Raw genomic sequence first — 22,775 nt, forward strand, 5'->3', positions numbered from 1 at the left:
TCCGATAAAGAATGTACTTGTCACTGCACTGAATTTGCCCATGAAAATCCCGTGGGATTAAAACTTGTCAGACTAGTATTTGAACCGATACGACTATAAATACAAATACAGGTGCGGATTAGCAGTGAGGCGTTATGTTAGACAAGACGATACCCACCAAAATTAAAACAATTTATTTCATAAGAGAACATAAATTTACTTAATTTGAAGTAAAATGTTAATTCAATGCAAGTAAATTCTACAAGTTTTGGACAAAGATTTTTTTTTTAATTTTTCATGTATTTTATTTAACAATAAATATATCAGACGTTGCCAACTGTGAGCAAACCCCCCAAATGACGTTTGTATGGACACCGCCATCTTGGAATGGACGTCGCGTCATTTTACAACGCAAGTCTATGGCGAAAAACATAAAATCTTGATTTTTAACTTCATTTTACATTTTTTTTTTTCAAAAAAATGAAAAAAGGTGCCTAGAGATATTAACCTCCCGGTATTAGCGTTGCCATTTTTGACAATTTTACATACAGTATAAATAAATTATCGGAGGTCCAAAATTAGGTGGGACAGACTATAATGTAATAAAGCTTTGACGTTGACGTCGTTTAAGTTTAGGAGACGTTGGTCAATTTTACTTGGTCTGTAATAGGTAAAGAAATGCGAAATTTTGATGTTTCAGCGGGAAAAGCTTACATGTAATAAAAGGAATTTTACATTTTTGTGTCTTTCCGCATCGAATTTATTAAACTCGTTGAATCAAATTGATGAAACGTTCGGTAGAGCCTCGCATTTTATAATTTTATTCAACTCTTTGATAAATTCAGTATGAAATGACACTAATGTAATATCCTCTATAGGTATGACGGTAGTAATGCGCCAGTATTTCTCCGTGGTCCACTCGAATGTAGTCCATGGCACTATATAGTTCAATTTTTTTCGGGGGTAAAAAAGGAATTTTCATGCTAGGTATTGCTTTTATTTTTAATTTGATCATATTCATATAGAGGATTTTAGAAGGGGTCAGATATATGGAAGTTGGTAATATGTAGTTTAAGGAAGTTGCTTAGTGACAGCTGGGGATGCTGGGAAAGTTTGCGGAAGAATAGATTGTTTACAATAGTGATGTCATTCATAGTTAACCGGTGCTCTTGCATTATGGTCGACATATTGTTTTTTTCTGTTTTTTTTGTTGGGTTTTTTGGGGGTTTTTTTGTTTGTTTGTTTTTTGTTGTTGTTTTTTGTTTGGTTTTTTTCAATAGCATTTGGATTATTTTATACAAGGAACATAGTCTGGCAACAAGTAAAAGAATGGAAAAGTCAAATAAAACACTGTAGACTTTGACACTTTAATATGACCCAAAGAAGAAATGTTTTTTAATACCGTCATACCTAAAAGTACTTCCGGGTCAGTATCTAGTTCAATATTATTTTTTGTCTTCTGTAATAATGAGTTAAATGAGTTTAATGAGCAAACTAGAGAAAGAATAATGGAATAATATGAAAATACTGGTGAAATTGGATGTCTGAGGTGGGGTTGGGCCCTCAAAGATAAATAAATCTGTAAGATATGGGAGGCTTAGGGTGAAATTTCCAGGATCACCTGTTTCAAAGTACTATAATGTACACATACTAATGTATCAGATTGACGGAAACTTAAAAGCATTACCTAGAAACATGCATGTTTCCCATTTGTGCCACTTTTCATTGTGCTGTTACCCAAATCACCTAGTTTTAGAGCTACAGATTACTTTATTTATTTATTTTTAAGCCCATTAACTTAATTGGTGACACTGTATGAAGAAAACGAGGCTTCTGCTATAGCAGTTTTTCATTCCATAGTTTTAATATGCCAACTTGCTTGAATAAAGTACTTTTAAAGACATAAGTAGTATAGGCGCCGGTTTGGGGGCAAACAAACGGGCGTCATCTTGGATGACCTAGTTACTATAAATAGTAACTCATTTGCATATAAGAATTCATAATAAGTGCGCATGTGCGGCGGCCATTTTGAATTCTAAGTTTAAAATGACGTATTTATGAAAATGCTTAGGAAAGTCTTGTATACTTATCTAGGGCGTGTTCGCGCACATTGAGGGTCAGCCCTACAGGTCACAATAGCCTAAATAGTTTTCCCTATATATTCTTTATAAAACTGACCTTTTTCAAAGAGCTACCAAACATAGCTAGACCCATTTCAGAGAACAAATCCTTACCTCATTTTAAAGAGTTATGATAAAACTGAAATGAAGAGAAAAGTAGGGGTCATGTATCTTCTAAGAGAGATTTCTTTGGTCACATTTACTTACTGTAAACTGACATCAAAGTCACACTTTTGTGACCTGGAAGAGTACTACTCATACTAAAATTGAGCTTGACTTCACCAAATACAACCTGCTCTCCCATTTTTCCTACCAAAATGTCAACAATACATCCACAATGAAATTTAAACAAAAACTAGCCCCAATTTAGACCTCTGTTGCCATGTCAAGTGAAAAATTAGTGCACAAATGCCTGGCAGCCATTACACGACTAGACCAGATGGCTCACACGCTGGTTCCTTTAGTTTAGTTAGGCTTATAAAAAACTGTTTTTCTGTAATAGTCTCAATTTCATTTGTATAGTACCAGTAATACATCTGCATGAAAAATACCAAGTTTCAGCTTGATTAAATCAGTTTTCCAGGTTTTATGGCATTTTCAGTAACGCGAGTCCCTGCGCCAATTTGCCTACAAAACTGATGTCGCGACATAATTTTTAACCAGTTCTTCTAGCCAGAGCTGGTTTTTGCCCTATTTCATAAATTTTCACCATAATTTGCAAGCAAATTCCACATTAACACTTTGAAATATACCAAATGTCCCCTCTGAAAGGTATAGATGGGCATAATTTAGAGTGCAAATTTGCATTTTTTTAAAAAAAATACCCACAAAACTGTGAAAATGTGATTTTTTTGGGTTTTTATCGATTTTTGCAGCAAAATTTCAATGAAATGCTAATTTTTTACCAAAATCTGACCAAACTAGTTCATTTATATCAATATCTGGACAAATCTCAATTTTTGCCACATTTTCTTATAAGTCACAATAGCCTAAATAGTTTTCCCTATATATTCTATATAAAACTGACCTTTTTCAAAGAGCTACCAAACATGCGATATGTGATTCGGTTTTTGCACTTTAATATGTAATTTACGTTTTTTTAAACGGACCCTATGGAAAATTACATATTAAACTGCAAAAACCGAATCACCTTTGACAAATATCTAAACGCCCGTAACATTTTTTAAAACAGCTGTTACATTATTTTAAACAGCATTGACAAAAACGTGAACGGACCCTATGGAAAATTACATATTAAAGTGCAAAAACCGAATCACCTTTGACAAATATCTAAACGCCCGTAACATTTTTTAAAACAGCTTTTACATTTTTTTAAACAGCATTGACAAAAATGTAAACGGACACTATGGAAAATTCTGAAATTTTAAATGCCATCGACACTGTAATAAAGTAATCATTAAATTTTGTATTCGCTTTTCAGAAAGAAAATATTTTACATTACACCTTCTACTTTAAACGGCCATTGAAATAGTGATTCATTCTTTAAATACATCAAAATCTGTAGTGAAAATGTATTTCACGGAGAAAATGTGGCATGAATTTCATAAAAAATATATCCGTAATAACCAATATACCGCTAATACATTTTAAAATACGCATATTTCCATACATCTTCGACAGATATCGCCAAAATGGTTAGGTTAAAACCACCCATTTAATTAGTTAAATAAACACAAATTAACGCATTATATTTCACTCACGTGACATGCGTTCTATTATGTACGTGCTTTGAATTATAAAAAAATACAGCGGGTATCGGATTTCCTCATTCAGTGGCAATATGTATATCCGATGTTTACTTCATTAGCGTGCGGACAAGTTCAGTCTTTTTTGAGTGGATTTAGCAGTTGTACTTGATTATAGCCCTCGATACACTTCAGCACTTTTGCGGGGTGAACGCGTCACACTGAAACTATATGAACGGTTGAGAGTATATCTACTCAATATTACGACATGTTTTTGCAGGACAATTAATTAATTTACCGATTATTATTATTATGTTATCTCAATATTTATATCGTCTGAAATCATTAACTTCAAAACAAAATTGTCAGTAGATTTAACACTATAGCGTTTGATTGTATCACTGCAATATCAATTAAGCTTTACAGCTTGTTGTTTATCTTAGTATTGGAAAAATAGATCCGTGTTATCGCTTGTCAAAGTGCTCTAATAATTAGTCACACTAGTAGTTATTTACTGGCTGATTAATGTTTATTGTGCTTTTTAATTGACCTGTCAAAACATGTTCCCGGCTTTCATGTTAATCTTATATAGGCTCGAACAGAATATAATAAAAGCCGGGTCCACTTTTCGACAGGTCAAATAAATTGGACAATAATATCATTTGACCTTACGTTATAGAGAGAATACATCGCGTTAAACTGATAGAATAAGTTAATGTTTTATTACATTTCATATTGACACTATATCTAACTAATAAATCACACTGATTTGTGTAGAGTTGTTACTTAAATATGAATTTTTGAGACAGTGTATCTGCACTACATTAAAAATGTGGTTAAAACATCAGTATTTCTATAAACAAAGGATATCGCTTTTTAAATCCGTTAATATACTTAGGTAATCATTTCTATAATTATATTAATTAATCGCATACTGAGCTATGTAAAACCATCATATTTGTACGCTATAGCATGGTGTACAGGTTTAAGCCGGTCAAAATATTTTACACTCTGATAATTATTCAGACTATGATTACTTACTGTCATTTGACGGTAAGATGCAGAAGAGAACACGTAGCTTTTAACTGATAGAACAAGTTAATATCTTTTATTACATTTCATATTTGATATATGATCATATTTAACTAGTATACAAAGTGGCTGGAGCTGAAACTAGGATGTCTCGTTAAGACCATCTTAGTACAAGAATTTGAGTGTCACGGCTAGCTTGTACTAGGAAAGTAAGCTCTTCCGTGACGAAAATGAACTGAAGCAAAGCTAACTAGGGCCATACCATCTCTCGATCTGTAGTACTGAGTCCTTGATGTACGTGTTTTAGGTGAGAGAGGTTAGATTGTGGCTCAATGTCTAACATGGGAAGCTCTAGTTAATGCGTTGTTTCAATTCTACACATTATTTCAATTCTATTATTTTGAAAATATTAACCATTCAGAAGCTCATATTAATATTGATTAATATTGAAAGCGCGTAAGAATAGTTAGGCGTAAAACATTTAACTTTTATTTTCATGACTTGAATAGGCTGAACTATCGAAAGCATGTACATGTATTGATATTGAAACTGCGTAAGAACAAGTCTATTACATTAAATCTTCACTTTGTTTCTGGACGTCAACTGAATAAACACGTGACCATATACAATTTATAAATCAGATTCGTTTGCCTACTAATTGAAAAGGCATAAAAAGACTTAGGATTTTCAGAAGACTCATTATATAGAGAATAGACACGTGACCACGTGCATATTATAAACCAATCAGGAGTTAGCTGAGATTCTGAAAATTGTGTGATATACTATATTCTCATTCTGACACAAAACGTCAGAGAGGGGCCGTTACTTTGTAGGAAGCGGTGCAGATCGAAAAAGAAATGGCTGAATTAAAAAAGAAACGAGAAAGGGAAGCAATGAAACAAGAACAAAAAGGGGAAGATCTCCCCGTAGTAAAACTTGTACTCCTTGGTAGCTCTTTGAAAAAGGTCAGTTTTATATAGAATATATAGGGAAAACTATTTAGGCTATTGTGACCTGTAGGGCTGACCCTCAATGTGCGCGAACACGCCCTAGATAAGTATACAAGACATTCCTAAGCATTTTCATAAATACTTCATTTTAAACTTAGAATTCAAAATGGCCGCCGCACATGCGCACTTATTATGAATACTTATATGCAAATGAGTTACTATTTATAGTAACTAGGTCATCCAAGATGGCGCCCGTTTGTTTGCCCCCAAACCGGCGCCTATACTACTGACATTTGTTACTCAGAATGGGAAAAATGATGACAATTTTGAAAGAAGTGACTTTTTTGTATTTTTTTTTCATGAATTTTTTAGGTGTAACTGACCTAATATTGGCAGTTCTGGAAAAGAGTAAAAAAAATCACTGTTTATGGTACTTATTCAACTATTCCGCATCCCTCAAGATCAGTTTTATTTTAGATTTTGTAGCGTTTCTTGAAATATTGCTAACATTCTGTGCATAATGTGTTGTGAAATAAATAGCCGAAATGATGACGATTGAAACCGGTTTGGGTAGCCGTACAGAAATGTCATTTGTGAAGTCTCCATTAAGCAGATAAGGCAGAAATTTCTTACAGTTATTCATTATACATTATAATATCTAAAAATGGGCATATTTAGGCAACCTTGGTTAATAATTTTTTATAGGTATTACAGTAGTAATGCGCCGGTATTCCTCCGTGGTCCGCTCGAATGTAGTCCCTGACACTATATAGTTCAATTTTTTTCGGGGGTAAAAAAAGGATTTTTCAATTTGATCAGTAATCATATCCTTATAGAGTATTTTAGAAGGGGTCAGATATATGGAAGTTGGTAATATGTAGTTTAAGGTTGTTGCTTAGTGACAGCTGAGGATGCTGGGAAAGTTTGCGGAAGAATACATTGTTTACAATAGTGATATCATTCATAGTTAGCCGGTGCTCTTGCATTATGGTCGGCATATTGTTTTTTTTTCTGTGTTTTCAATAGCATTTGGATTATTTTATACAAGAAACATGGTTTGGCAACAAGTGGCAACAAGTGGCAACAAGTGAAAGAATGGAAAAGTAAAATAAAACACTGTAGACTCTGACACTTTAATATGACTCAAAGAAGAAATATTTTTAATACCGTCTTACCTATATATCAAATGATCTAGCGCATGTATGGCGCCAAATAATATGCCGACATGACTACAAAAGCCCGTGTCTGAACGGAAATGAGCATGGGTTTTTCATATTTAAATAAGAATTCATGTTAGAGTTTTTATTCTAATATGAAAAATCCATGCATATTTCAAATTCTACCATGTAAAAATCCATGCGCATTTTCGTCAAAAGACAGAAATATGACGTCACGTGGACTATTTATTTAGTGCCATACATGCGCCGTGAAAGAGTAATACTAGGCCTGCATTGATTTTGATTTATAATTTATATAGTATACCTTTCAGAATCAAAATGATGTAACAGAAATGTTTTGCACTTAATTCACAAACACAGTGTAGGTTATTAGGTGCGAAAAAAAAATAGAATAAAAAAAAGCAACTATCTAAGGTTAAGTACTTACGGTTCTAAAATTATAACAGAGAGGAAAATAAGTTATTCATAAACAGACATTCAGAACAAATTTGAGCAGTTATAATGTTTAAGAATGTTAACATGCGTGACTGTCGCAAATACAAAAGAAGAACATTCCGAGAGAGATTTTTTTTTTTTTTCGTTTCAAATTATTTCAGAAGATCAACGAAAAATCATTACACTTTGTGACACACATATGGTAATATTATCTCCTGAAAAGTTCTTGCGTATACGTGGTATTTACAGAATTACAGACTTTGAAACTCAGTCAGAAAAAAACAACAACATTGCAAATGAATTTATGATAAAGCAAATTGATTATACATTGCACACTTCTGGGATTCGTTTGCATCATGGCGACTTATCCCAGAAAAGAAAATGATTGTTAATCTGCTATTGCAAATTTACTAACCAGTTGGAAATTAATTAAAAATTAAATAATCATTTAATAATAATGAATCAATTCTTTCAGCACCAAAGATTCGGTGTTGGCAGAAAAGTCTCGTGTAAACAAATAGGTTTTTCAGTACATCAACTGATATTTCAAACATATTTCATATGAAATGGTTGTAACTCGCATACCGGTATTATACATTTCAGAATGTTTTTCTACTGTTCCAGTAATGATAAGATGAAGTGTGCAATACTTACATGATCATAACTAATATTTTAGTAGCTGGACTATTGAACAATAAGAAAGTGATTTTATGGAGAAATTTTACAGTTTTAACACAACGAGCAATAACTCGAAAAAGTAATGTTTAGCAAGCAAGTATTCATCCTAAAGCACAACAGACAAAAATGATAACGAATAACAATTTAAGAAATAAAACTGACTGATTACAAGTTTTTCTAGTGTGTATAAATGTTTTTATAAACATTTGATGTAGGACAAAAGTGTTTTAGTTTCCGGAACAACAGCAGAAGTTTGGTCCACATCCCACCACAGTACAACTGTTGTATTTATATGTCTTCAGGCTCACACTGCCTGTCTCAAACACCTCTTTGGGCTTTCTGTCATACAGATGGAGAGAGTTGAAACATGTCTTCCTGTGAAAGCAAACAATATGCATTAAACATTTCTGTTTCAAACTTGATGTCGAGTAACAACATCAAATGATATATTTTGCAACATAACAACTAGCCGAGCATTGACACAGACACGTGACCTATAGCTATGACATTTTACACGCCACATGACTAACCCGAGATCTCGCCAAGCATAGACGCAGGCACATGACAGCCACAACATTCTACATATAAGATGACAAAGTTGGGAATTCGCTGAGCATTGATATAGGCACGTGAACCATGACCAACCCGTGAAATAGCCAAACGTCACCTATAGTCACAATATATTAAACGTTGCACGACCAACTACGGAACTCGCCGAGCACTGACACAGGCTCTTGATAAATAACCAGGAAATTCTACTCGTCGCAAGACCAACCCGACAACTCGCTGAGCATTGGCACAGGCACATGTCCTATAGCAACAAAATTCTACACGCCACATGACCAACTCGAGAACTCCCCGAGCATAGAAACAGGCACGTGACCTATATCAACAAAATTCTAAACGTTACATGACCAACCTAGGGACTCGCCGAGCATTGGCACAAGCACATGACCTATAGCCATATAATTCCAGTTACATAACCAGCCCGCGACCCTATCGAGCATTGGTACAAGGACATGACCTATAGCCATAAATATCTACACGTTACATGACCAACCCAAGATCTCACCAGGCACGTGACCTATCACCATAAAATTCTACACCTTATATGACCATCCCCAGATCTCGCTGAGCATTGACACAGACACGTAACAATTAGCCATGAAACTGTATCTGTTATTTTAGCAAACCGAGAATTCGCACAGCATTGACACAGGCAAGTGACTTAAAGCCATGCAATTTTATAAGTTATATAACCAAACAGTGGACTTGACAAACATTGACAGAGGCAAATGACCTAAAGCCATGAAGTTCTACCCGTTACATGACCAACCCGAGAATTCGCCCAGCATTACAACCGGCACATGTCCTATAGCTATGAAATTATACACGTTACATGACCAATCCAGGGACTCGCCGAGTATTGTCACAAGCACGTAACCCACAGCTATGAAATACTACACGTGACATGACCCAGCCGGAGACTGGCCGAGCATTGACACAACACATGACCTATATCCATGAAATTCTACACGTTACTTGACCAACACCGTAACTCTCTGAGCAATGACATAGGCACATGACCTATAGCCATGATATTTTACTCCTTACATGACTATCTCAAGAACTCGCCAAGCATACGAGACCAATGGTTATAGAATTTCAAACATTACATGACCCAATCTGACTAAAGTACTTGATCTTCTAAACGAAGATCTGAGAACGACCCATTCACATTCGTCTTCTGTATATTTTGGATTTCCATTATTGCTATTTTTATGTTATCCAATCAGACGACTTGTTCGATTGTCAAAGGATAAGAAAAATATGCGGTTATTCCAGGACTCGAACCCGGGACCCCTCGCTTACAAAGCAAGTGGCCTACCGACTGAGCTAACCGGCTATCTGATACATTACGACATAAGAATTGTTAATATAAAAAGTCAATGCTACATGTAGATTTGCAAGATGTTGTAAGCCAGGCTCTGATTGGCTAGCGGAAGAGCCGTCAGAACGAGGCAATGAATAGGTCGTTTTCAGATCCTATGCGTAGCGTAGTATAGGAGATGTACTTTAGTCAGATTGTTACATGACCAACCCGAGAACTCGTCGAACATCGACACAAACCTATGTCCTGACTCCGATAGCCACAAAACTCTACACGTTACATGAAAACCTGGAACTTCGCTGAGCATTGATACAGGCACGTGCCCCATAGCCTTGAAATTTTACATGTTACTTGAACAACCTAAAAACTGGCTGAGCATTGTCACAGGCACATGACTTATAGCCACAAATTCTACACGTTACATGACAAAGCCGGAAATTCGCTGAGCATTTACACGGGTAAGAAACCCATAGCCATGCAATTTTACACGTTCAATGAACAACCCGGGAACTCGCCCGGCATTGACACAGGTGCGCGACCTATAGTCACAAAATTCTATACGTTACGTGACCAATCCGAGGTCTCACAGAGCACTGACACAGGCACCTGACCTATATTCACATTTTTCTATCCGTTACTAGACCAAACCGAGATTTCGCCCAGCATTGACTCAGGCACGCAACGTATAACCACAAAACTTTATACGTTACATGACCAAACCGGGAACTCGCCGAGCATTGACACAGACACGTGACCTAAAGCCATGAAATTCTACACCTTACATGACCATCCCGAGATCTCGCTGAGCACTGACACAGGCACGTAACAATTAGCCATGAAACTGTACCCGTTATTTGAGCAACCCGAGAATTCGCACAGCATTGACACAGGCACGTAACAATTAGCCATGAAATTGTACCCGTTATTTGAGCAACCCGAGAATTCGCACAGCATTGACACAGGCACGTGACCTAAAGCCATGCAGTTCTATAAGTTATATACTTAACTAACACGGAAACTCGCTGAGCATTGAAATAGGCACATGACCTATAGACATGACATTTTACACCTTACATGACTAACCCGAGAAGTCGCCCAGCAATGACAAAGGCACAAGACATATGGCCGCAAAATACTAAACGATACATGAGCATTAATACAGGCACATGACTTACATCAACAAAATACTTCACGTTACATGACAAGCCTGGAAATTCGCTGACACAGGAACGTGACCCATAGCCATGAAATTTTATACGTTTCATGACCAAGGTGAGAACTGGGCAAACACTGACACAGGCACATGACTTGTAGCTATAAAATTGTACACGTTACATGGCCAAACCGAGATCTCGCCGACCATTGACACAGGCACATGACCTATAGCCATGCATTTCTACGCATTACATGCTCAACCCAAGACGTTAACAATCATTGACACCGGCACGAGACATGTAACGAAATTCTACACGTTACATGATCAACCCAGGAACTGCCCGAGCATTGACACAGTCACTTGGACTATAGCCATATAGTCTACACGTTACATGACCGACCTGGAAAAACTGGCTGAGCATTGACACAGGCACACAACTGTTATCTTTAAAACACATTAATAGGAATATCCCGGGATCTCAACTTTGAGATAATCATAGAACTTCCAGCCATAAAACTTCTATATAGTACAGGGCCCAGTTATTTGGAACTCTTAACAGATGATTAAGGTAACTGTTGATTTACTTTTAGGGTAATATTTCGACATTTTAGAAGACTTAGTAAAACAAGTGTATGAGTTAAGTACTTTGAACATTAAAAATTCTTTACAGTGAAAGCAAAACGTTATAGTAGTGTCTCGAATCAATATTTTAAATCGATTTAACCGGCGTATAGTTTAAAAGTTTGTTAGAGTTTTGAAGAACTGGACATGAACCTTTTACACCGTAGAGAAACAACCGGGATCTGTATAGCAATTAAACTTCCAGGGATAAAGCAACACTGTCAGACGTTCTAGCACAATGTCACAGGGATATTACTCAGAACCGTTAAATTTTCGCGACAGAACACCCCGTGACCTTAGTCCTCATAGTTATATATAATATATATCGATGTTATATTCAGCCGAATTTGTGTGAGGCTCTGACCAAGGGTTGTGTATGGTAAATGATTTACAGTTAGCGGTAACAAACTAGATTTACCCTAGATCAGTACAGACGGTCTCACATGTTTCAGCTGTGCTCGTACATTGTCTGGTCACTGCAGACACGTAGTTTGCTGTACCGTACAGGATACCTGTGCAAGTAGCCTGCGCAATTTTGGCTTTATACTCATGTGATGATGGGGCTGAAATACAATAATCAATAAACTTGTATATTTTATGTAAAATATAGATCTTCATTCTAAAATCAAGTATGATTAATATCATAGTTCCGTCTTTAAACTTCCTAAATACCTCAGCTAATCATATCAGTACAAACTTTCCCTTAACACTCCAACTAATTACATCAGTTCAGTGGTACAATCTTTCTAAATACCCATGCTATTACACTTACAATCGTCTTTAGAATCCTGTTAATAACAATAGATCAAACTGTCTAATCGTCAATGCTAATTACGTCAGTGCAAACTTTCTAAACATCTATGCTGATTACAACAGTATATAAATTGTACAGGAAATGACTGTGCTCTATAGCTCACGGCTTTGCTCGGTTGTGCGTTTATAACCACGGAAAAGCCGAGGAGCGGACAATATGACCAATTGTTAGTACTGACCAGATCAAGAGATCGTGATTTTGAGCCCCCACTCCTCTATCTTGAATTACTAAAATTGGGATAAGAGTCCCCAGCAGTAAAGGTGCTTAACACCTGGTACGTTGGGGAGCCATGAATACTTCTTGAACTGGGTTATCTTATCACTATCTTCAAACCAAAGATTATTTATAGTTTTCTGGAGAAGTTACGTATCGATATGGGCTGCTAGTGACGACGATAAATGAATAAAACGCACACAGCGCGAACGCACGCATGGAACGAACGCACGCACACACAAAGGAAAGGGCTCCAAAATGATTAAATTTCGTACTTACGAGTTTTGCCTGAACAACAGCAGAAGTTTGGTCCACATCCTGTATTCGAGCAACTGTCGTATTTGAAAGACTTTAGTGGAGAAACGGAATATATGTGCAGAGAATTGTAGCAAACTTTCCTGTGATATATGATATAAAGTGTAATAAATGGACAACATCACTTATAAGAAAATAGAAAGAAAAAAGAAAAAAGGGGCCCTCCGGTACCTGATGTCCTACTGGTCTCGCTGATCGTTATGTTTTGTTATATATGTTTGATACTATAAGAGTCTTTTCTGGTTGTATGTGCAGATGGGAATTCCCGGCCTCGAGGATAACTGTTTAGGCGGTAACATGGCTCTGTCGAGTTACCGCGGTAAACAGTTACCCGAGAGCCGGATATTCCCATTTGCAGCTACAGCCAGTGTGCGTGTGTGTGTGTGTGGGGGGGGGGGGGGGGGGGGGGGGGGGGGCTGGGCGTGTGTGTATGCGTGCGTGCGTGTGTGTGTGTGCGTGTTCGGTTAACGTCTTTTTCAACAATTTTTCAGTCATAGAATTTTTTTCTTGCATACCATATTCAAGAAAAAATAATAATAAAATCAACTGAAAGGCTTTCTTTTTAGAAATGTTTCTTATAGTAGAGTATTTAAAAAGAAAAGCGCGGGAAACCAACGTCCATAAACAGAGAAAACGTCATGACGAATAACAATGTTTATCACATGTTTGACGTCGCGGAAGTGTAATAAAGCCATTAAATAAAAACGATAATACACTAGTGTAATAAAGCTTTGACGTCGACGTCGTTTATAGTAAAGGAAACGTTGGTCAAATTGACTTGTTTATATAGTAAAAGAAAGCAGAATTTTTAATGTTTCGACAGGAAAGGCTAACATGTGATAAAAGAATATTACATTTGTGACTTTCCACATTGAATTTATTAAACTCGTTGAATAAAATTGATAAAATGCTCGGCAGAGCCTCGCATTTTATTATTTTATTCAACTCGTTTAATAAATTCAATATGAAACGGGCCTCATGTAATATCCTCTATTTAGTTCCGGTTTTGTTTTATCAGTTGCAACGCAACATTATGACCTGTTAATAAAATAACGCTGTTTTATCTTTTTTTTTTTTTTTTTTTGGTTTTGTTTTGTTTTGTTTTTTAGACGAGAAATATAGTATCAGGAACAAAGAGGAACTGCCAAAGTACTGAATTTTTATTCCGTTTTATGAAATAAAATGTAAATTACTACATAAATCTTGTACATATATGTACTTTGTAATACGTCATTTAATACGTCATTTACAGCGAGAGAGTTATCTTACACCCAGGTGGATTTTTCCAGCACCGATAAATATACCGGAAATCCCCGTCTGGAGGTATGCAAGATAGGTCCATCGTAGTGAATATTGCATGCCATATATCTTCGATATTCCTATATAAGTCTATATAAAACAAATGACCCTCTTGGTTGGCTTCCATGTCAAGTAAGAAATGTTTAATTTAAAACTGTAGAACACGATTCGTCGGCAAGATATGAAACAATATCAGCATTTTTCATCTTGTATAAACTTGATACTGTATATTCCATACTTACTGCAAAGAACGATTGTTAAATACACTAATACACTGATTCCTGGATACGAACCAGTACTCATATATATATATGCAGCTTCTAGTCTTCGATGGAAGAGTTAAACCAATGCGCATGCGCCTGTTTGCTTACCCTATTTCATTGCAGACTTTAGAACAGGATTCTTTAGTTGTGGAAGTACAAGTTCTCTGTACAGCTAATGCATAATCAGTTCCAGTCAGAAGTGCAGTACATGTCCCTTGTGCTATTTCATCTCGAAAATCGAATGGTTGCACGTTACCTGTTCAACAATATAAGTTGTCTTGTAGAGTGTGTTACATTTGCCAAGGTATATTTTCTTAAATGCATAGTCGAGGGGTCAGAACGATATGTAAAGTAGAAAAAAAATCGTGAATGTTGAGAAATACTGTCTCCAGTAGAAAAGTCATAAAGATGTTCTACACAAAGTTGCTGTCTACGATTGTAACTCCAAGAAAGTTACAAACTTTCTTTTTGAAGTACAGGCTCATCAGTTCTAAAGAAACGGGGTCTGAGCAACATTCTAACACGATCCACAGCAATTGCTTTATAAACATATGGCGAAATTGCCTATACATGAATCTACGATGAAATATAGCTGTTCCATTCGGCCCTACGATTGTAACATTACTATTATTTTTAGAAACTGCATAGATAAACTTTGAAGGAAGTATTTACTTCTGATTTCTATATCCGACCTAAGATGTTATTGAAAATAACATTTTCACAGCAGTAACTACTTAATACTTTAACTAAAATTTACTAAATATCGGAAAATTCCGTTTTATGCAACGCCTTCTAGTCTTGGAGAGGGTTTTGTAATAGCATTTGGCCAGCCGAATGAATGTAGTGCTGTAAAATGAGTAGAATTTACGTGATAAGAATCGAAATGATAAATATGTTCCAATAACTTTATCAGTTAAATGAAATATGGGCATTCGTTCAGATGCTAATATTAAATATTTAATTATTATGTATCCGAACTCCTGCCCATATTTTATTAACTGATAAAATAAAGGGACATATTTATTATTTTTTAAATCTTGCATAAAAACTACTTCTTTCACTGGATCCACCCATGTTTTAATTAGGAGAAAAATATTTATTTTTTTACAAAGCAATGTCAGTGTTTTAGAGATATTACCGTATTATCATTTTAGCCCAATGGAAACGAGGTTGGAAGTTTTCATTTTTAAATTCCATATCGAACTTTCTTTACTACACGCGACTTCTGATACGCCTTATTTGAAGTAGCTTTGATCGTTATATTCCGAAAATTTACGCCCATCTCCGAAATTTAGCGGGGCCATAAACCATGTTTTCAATCAAATCGATATCTAATTAAAGGCTCAATGGATAATTTGTTTTTACTATGAAATGCTTATGTTGGTAGGAAAACGTCAGTAAATATTTAAGCAAAAGGATTTATAATTATTTAACATTTGTTCAGAGTAACTAGATATTAACATTCTTCTTCATAATGCTTGTTTAAAACGTGTCATCTATCTGTAAAAAAAAACCGCATTCTCTTCTATCAAACCTTACGTTGAATAATTCTTCCTTTTCTGTTTTTAATTGATAAAAAGCACATAAACTGTCAGCGTTAAACAAAATGAAGATTTATAATATTCTAGTTTTTGCATAAAATAAGTTTCATCATTTATTGGTAATACTGTTGGTTTAAAACACGTTTTTTACCTGTTTAATTAAAGTGTCCTACAATATTTATATGCTGATAGATTTATTCTTTCCTTCCGCCTTTATTTCTATAGCATAATAAGCGACGGTATAATTATGAGATAATTAAAATAGAACTGACATCCAGATCGTACAACAACAAAAAGAGAAACGTTTTAGATATCAGAAAATTACTATTTTTGTGGGCAGCGAAGCTTGACCACAGATTTACCATACTAAAAAATTACGGTCAAAAAGCTTATCTGAAACCGAAGAACAAGTAGTTCCATGTCCTCAATAAATGTTACGTAATTCAAGTCTGTTCAACTTTCAGAAAACTTCTGAGATTCAACTTTATCAAAAATGCATTGCTTAGGTACATATTTGCCGAAATCTAAACAAAAACAACGCGTATGAAAATGAGCATACTTGCTTTGATCACATGATCTTCATCACGTGACCAAAATAAACTACAAATGACCTGTAAAAATCGTATGTGAACTTCAGCACCATCCGCGTAGATCTATAATCGGTATTAAAACCAAGTTGCCTCTTTTGTAAACGTTTTAAATTAAAACTCAGTTCCTGCTAGAAAAGTTAATCGAAATCTTATTATTATAACAGCACCAAAGAGCTTGTTTTGATCAGAAAACATCTAACTTAGCACGGGCTGCGTTCTAGTTCGGATATCCCGCACCCGTGTATCCGTCGAACTTTGTAGCATAGAAATGGGTTTATGGAAAGATGTATTGCATGAAATCAACAGAAGAGATGTTATCTTACTTATTTCTCATAATATTTAAGTAACAGATTTTTATTTGCACGAGTTAGGAAAATAATTGCAGCCGTAACGGAGGGGGCGAATAATTCGTACCTGTTTCCCGAAAATACGAACGTATGCAATTAAATTTTATTTAATATTACATTCCAGCTGGTGTTTGTGATTGAAATATCATTAAAGGGTATAATTAATTCGAAAGAAACATTATTTTTTTAACAAGTTCCCCTTTTAATCGCCGGTAGATTTGCGGTGTTTTTGTCCACAAATATTCACGTACTGGCGTACGATTTCTTCTCGGATAATTATACAATAGCGGGATTCGGAAGACTGCAGTGAAATATCTGAGACAATTCAAACTAAGTTAGAACAAGAGCTGTCACTAATGGTGACAAATACCCGCGCAGCGCCTTGACCTTTGACCCGATCACCCCAAAGTCAGTAGGGGCCGTGTACTCAATAAGTACTATCAGCATGTGAAGTTTGAAGGTCGACCCGGAACCTTCAAACACGGTGACAGGTATTACAAAGTCAATGACCCTTAATGTTTCTGGGGTCACTTGACTTAAAGGAAAGGTCAGAGAGGCATGAAGATGGAAAGAAAACTCTTGCTGGATCAATAACTTGAGAATTACTTGACCCAGAATATTGAAACTTAATAGGATGATTGGACATGCAGAGTAAATGACCCCTGTTGATTTTGGATTCACTCGATTAAAGATCAAGGTCACAGGGGTCTGAACATGGAAAACGGTTTACTTGAGAACCACCTGACCCAGAAGTTTGCAACTTCATAGGGTGGTTGGACATGCCAAGTAGAAGATCTCTATTGCAGCCAATCATTAGTGTCTCTTTGTCTTTCGCTCCTATCCTCTATTGACTTCTTGCCTATTACGTCTATGAATTGGGGGACTAGGAATACAGGAGGGGTATATTGTAAATATTAATGTTTGGTGATGAAACTGAAACTGAAACTGAAACTGCTTTATTTGATTAAACGCCTAATTTTACACACAGTATATTCACTGGCGTTGTACATTAAATTAAAAAAAAGAAAAATTATGATAAAATATATACATAATGGTATCAAACAATGAAATACGACATATTTGACAAAATTACTGTACAGTGCAAATTACACATTGCGTATAAAACATACGTCGATCACACTACATAGTAGAGTATACTCAGCGTCTCTACCATATTCAGTCCACCAACAGAGAAATAATCAGAACCATGATTCAAAGCTTTTAAAAAAACAGTGTTTTGAGCTTTTTCTTAAAAGTGTCTACCGAATCAGAATTTCTCACTTCTACTGGTAGTTTTTCCATAGTTTCGGCCCTACATGATGGATGTCGGTCGGTCTGTAGACAAATCAGTTTCCGGACGATAACTGGGAGAACGCTTGCCCCTAGCATCATGAGATCGGGAGATTTGTCATGACCAGCAAATGACCCCTATTGATTTTGAGTTCAGTAGGTCAAAGGTCAATATCACATAGACAATAGAACTTGTTTGCCAGAGAATCACTAAACTTAAGCTAACTGTTCATGCCCATTACCAGAAGCTGTCAACCGCTGCCCACGTCAGTTCTCTCAGTGCTTTGATTTTACTATGTGAATGATTATAAGTTATGGAAACACACAAGAATAAGTTGTTTTGACTATTTTTTCCATTCAAAATTGAAAAGCGTTTGTTACGGGATACCGGAGGTAAACTGCCTTAAAGCAGCATGTCTCCAGATTTGGCTAAAAAGTAATCTTTCTTTCAAATTGAAGTTTGGTCATATTATGAACATTAGAATATGAATTTTTGTTTCTAAAATATTTTAAAAGTTCCAAATCAAGAAAAAAAGATGACCGCGTCGGGAATCGAACCCCGGACCGAGACATTTTCCCGTCGACGTAACCAATAGCGCTATAGCTGAAGTAGTGAATAATGACTTCAAAATATAGATATTCATAATCGAGACAGTTTACCTGGAGTAAAAGGGTGGCAAACGCTTTTCCATTTTCATCGTAAAAAACAGTAAAAACAGCAAATTCTAATGTGTGTCCGCAACATAAAGTTTGTCAGTAATAAAGTTTTAAAGCCTTCTTAAGAAATATAGCATTTATTTTAAGATATCTAAAAAGGGTATTTTTTTGTTATTGAACGATCTGGAGGCATGCCGCTTTAATCATAAAGCTTTATATTTAACGATTTTAAGGTACATATTGGTCATGAATTGAATTCCGCCAAATGGCTGGCCTTAATTTTAAACCTAGAAGTGGAATTCATTTCATACACGATTTGCTGTACTGGCTTAATTCTTACATAATTAAATATATGACCAGATTGACGGAAGTAATGATATAAAAAATATTTCCACGCATTTTGTAAGAATCGTGGTTCTTTTGAAAGATCGCACAGTTTGGCCAACGTACTGAATACCATTACGGCAGTACATTAATCGTGTGGGTAGTCTTTCATTCATTTTAGCATTAAAAGCTCTGCCGTTAATATTTGGAGTAATAGTAGACATGTAAGATAAATGATTCTAAAAATCCTCAACATATTAATAGAACGGTAACCAATTCATCTTGGCGGAAAATCTGTTTTATTTACATTTCTTCGATACAAAGTTTAAGGTGAAAGACAAACACGCAGATTATTACAAAAACAGCTGTAGAATTAGAATTAGTACAGGAAATATATATCTGGCTTTGCAGAATGTAGCTTTAATGGAGATAGGGTGTTAGAAAGTGCATGTCTTTAAAAGTGCTACTGTTCTAGGCAGCAGAGTGTAACTAAAGACGTGAAAGAAATGTTTTGAATGTAAAAACTCACGCAGGTCTTCCAATTGTGCACTGGTTTTATCCCATATAAATTAGTAAACCCGCTAGAGTAATACGATTTAATTCGCTGGATCAGACAATACCATAATTGTAAAGAACTTCAAGGTTGATAATAATTTTTATTCTTGAGATGTCTTGATTTATTTTGAATTTATCGCCAGAAAACGAGTCTGGATGTTCGATTGTAAATTTCGTCCTTTTTAATCATAGAAGTAAAAAAAATGCAGACGACTCCACATGCCGGTTGTTTCTTACGAAAATTTTAAAATAGCTAGCGTAAATGCAAGTTACACATATAAAGAAATACAAAAACTTTCATATATAATATTTTTTCATTTTTCGGGGTGTTCATAAGATTTAAGCTATGCAAGATATCTTCTAAATTAAATAGTTTCTAGTAAAGAAGTGTAAATATATATCTGGATATCTGAAGCCAAAAATATTAAAATCTTTAACAGACTCTCATTTCAAACGAAACTCTTAAACAGAATCCATTCTTCGTTTACTATTTAATTACTCATATATCCATACACTAGTTGTCATAAAACAAATTTATTACGTACGAAGGTAGTCTTCAAACATTGAAAAATATTTAGAAAAAGGATATACGTATTATGATTTTATGTTTTTTCGCAGATTTTTCCTACAGTCAGACATGTTTTTTTCTTCTTCTATATTTTAACCGTTTACGTGTCTTCTGGCAGTAATTGCGTAAATATTTAAAGGCACAAATTTTCATATGAACAGTCACTTACTAAAGACTAATATTCTGTGAGCTTACATTAACCGTGACCGTAACTCATGCTATTTTTGTGTGTGAAGTTCCAATTCTGTCAAACTTGACTTTGTAAGGTTATGAAATTATTCCTAAAAAATCTTTATTTATTATCTCACATTGCGTTTCAGAAAACAATGAATTAAATATCAAATAAACTTACCGAAAATCATGCAAATTATTCCACAAAGTGAAAAAAAGCAAGAGCGTTTCATTTTCACGGACAAGAATGAAGATTGAAGTATTCCGGTCTTTAAAATGTTGAATATCTCGATGTAATGGTTTTAAGAGCAGCTTTTTACGAGAAAGGCAATTTCAAAACAAAATATATGTTTCTGGTGACAACCAAAGTATTTTTACCGGTCCGACATCGGTTTTGCAATTTGGTCCGATGTTGTATCGACTGAATATCAATAATTATAATAAATATTGATGATAGACGGGTGAAACATTATTGTGCGTCAGTTTGATTACTTTAGTGGCATTTTACATCAATTTACATAAAAACGCGGACTTTAAGTACATAACTTTTTTGCGAGTAGAGTTATGGTTTATACATGGCGATTTCAATATAGCAGCAGCAATTCCAAGAGGGAAAATTAGTTTTCAAAGAATAATATTTTACATGTAATCAAGGACTTCGAGAGGTTTCTCGTCTGATTCATCATGTTACAGAGTTCAGATGCACAGGAATTAAACCACGAGGGCGTTAGCTGTTTAGTTGTATCTAAACATCTTAACGACGAACCGTGGTAAATAAAATGATTAACCACAAGAAGACCTTAATTATTAACATTCTTACATTCAACTATTTTGATTAAAGTTATGCTGGACTTCGTTTATCCGAGTAGTAATGTATCGAACGTCATGCTGCAATTTGACGTAATAATCCGCGCGTCAACCGTGGTTTCTAGCTTGACCTTCTTCTTTGTTTAACTGGCAATCAAATGGAACCTTAATAGTTATTTAATAATGTCGCAAGTCATACATCTTTCACCTTTCAGTCATGTCATTGATTCATGTGGAGACGTTTACAGACATTTGCGGAGTACTGTTCAGTGCAGGTACCTACACAATCCAGGAACACTACAACCGTTGCATAGGTGAACCTCTATTGCGTTAAACAAGTCAAAATTGTCAGATTCAATTTTGATAAAATACACTGATGTATTATACACCAGTCGAAATATTGAGTCAGGCGTAGGACATCAGAAAGGACTTGGCTGGTACATAACACAGCGCAAATGACATTTATTCATTTTTGAATCTGTTGCTATATGAATTTTCAACTTGTTTTTATACATCAACAAAAGATGGATTCATTTTTTAACCAAGGCCCTACCAGAAACACCAAACATGTTTTTCAACGCTGTTGTAGCAGGACATACATTTTCCTTATCCATTTACGTTATACGTATGTAGCATATTTGACACTTGTTTCGAGATATGGTATCTTACAATGGGACTTTTATCGTTTTTATCTCTCGGTAAAGGAAGTAAAGCTATTTAAAAAGTTGTTGTAAGCGGTTAATATATTTATTGTTCAACGTGACACGAACCTAAAATAATCTTTAAACAAATCTTGTGGTATGTTATCGTGTAAATAACATAAATTGTTTCCTTTGACACTACATTGTCTTATATTCAACCGAATTGTCGCAGCTCAAAACAATTGACAATTGTCTTTCTTTCTTTGATATTTCTTTCTTTTTGTTTAGATTTGTTATTGTGTTAAGCATGACTATTTCATAGCTTGGGATTTACTTTTCTCAAATATACAAATTTTGGTTAGACCCCAATTTTTAGTGTAACCATTAATATAATTAAAATGATCTTGTAAAGTATAAGCATCAGTTGAAAATATTACCATATCGTCTGCAAAGAGTAATTTCAGTAATTTTTAAACTATTTGCAAAATAGCAAATGGCGGGTCAGCTCTTTGGTTTAATATAGTACCTATAAGGATAGATGTCTCTAATACATTCGACAAATCTGCCATTGCGAATTTACTAAGCAGCTGAAAATTTAAACAGTTTAAAAAGTTTTACTTAAAAGTTAAATAAT

General features: G+C 35.1%; 2 protein-coding genes across 2 annotated transcripts in view; one reads left to right on the forward strand and one right to left on the reverse strand.

The window, feature by feature from the left end:
• Window positions 1–6,906: 6,906 nt before the first annotated feature.
• LOC128547012 (uncharacterized) lies at window positions 6,907–22,710 on the reverse strand. Its single transcript, XM_053518529.1, has 5 exons — window positions 20,875–22,710; window positions 14,759–14,906; window positions 13,053–13,171; window positions 12,165–12,309; window positions 6,907–8,453 (listed from the first exon to the last, which is right to left on the reverse strand). The coding sequence occupies exons 1-5, from the start codon at window positions 20,924–20,926 to the stop codon at window positions 8,306–8,308; spliced, it is 612 nt and encodes a 203-aa protein (XP_053374504.1). The 5' UTR covers window positions 20,927–22,710; the 3' UTR covers window positions 6,907–8,305.
• The window catches only part of LOC123531821 (tubulin gamma-1 chain), a 99,880-nt gene continuing 98,759 nt past the window's right edge, over window positions 21,655–22,775 (forward strand). Inside the window, exon 1 of the mRNA XM_053518527.1 lies at window positions 21,655–21,659. The gene's annotated coding sequence lies outside the window, so the exon portion shown is untranslated. The remainder of the gene's footprint in view (window positions 21,660–22,775) is intronic.

Source organism: Mercenaria mercenaria, chromosome 11, assembly GCF_021730395.1.
Source record: "Mercenaria mercenaria strain notata chromosome 11, MADL_Memer_1, whole genome shotgun sequence".
NCBI lineage: Eukaryota > Metazoa > Mollusca > Bivalvia > Venerida > Veneridae > Mercenaria > Mercenaria mercenaria.

Excerpts from the sequence above, each read along its gene's own strand:
- LOC128547012 (XM_053518529.1), bottom strand. The coding sequence starts at position 20,926 with ATGAAACGCTCTTGCTTTTTTTCACTTTGTGGAATAATTTGCATGATT. Across the intron at positions 13,172-14,758 it reads AAAGTCTGCAATGAAATAGG|GAAAGTTTGCTACAATTCTC; the intron begins GTAAGCAAACAG and ends CATATATCACAG. Across the intron at positions 12,310-13,052 it reads CTGTTGTTCAGGCAAAACTC|CCCCATCATCACATGAGTAT; the intron begins GTAAGTACGAAA and ends ATTGTATTTCAG.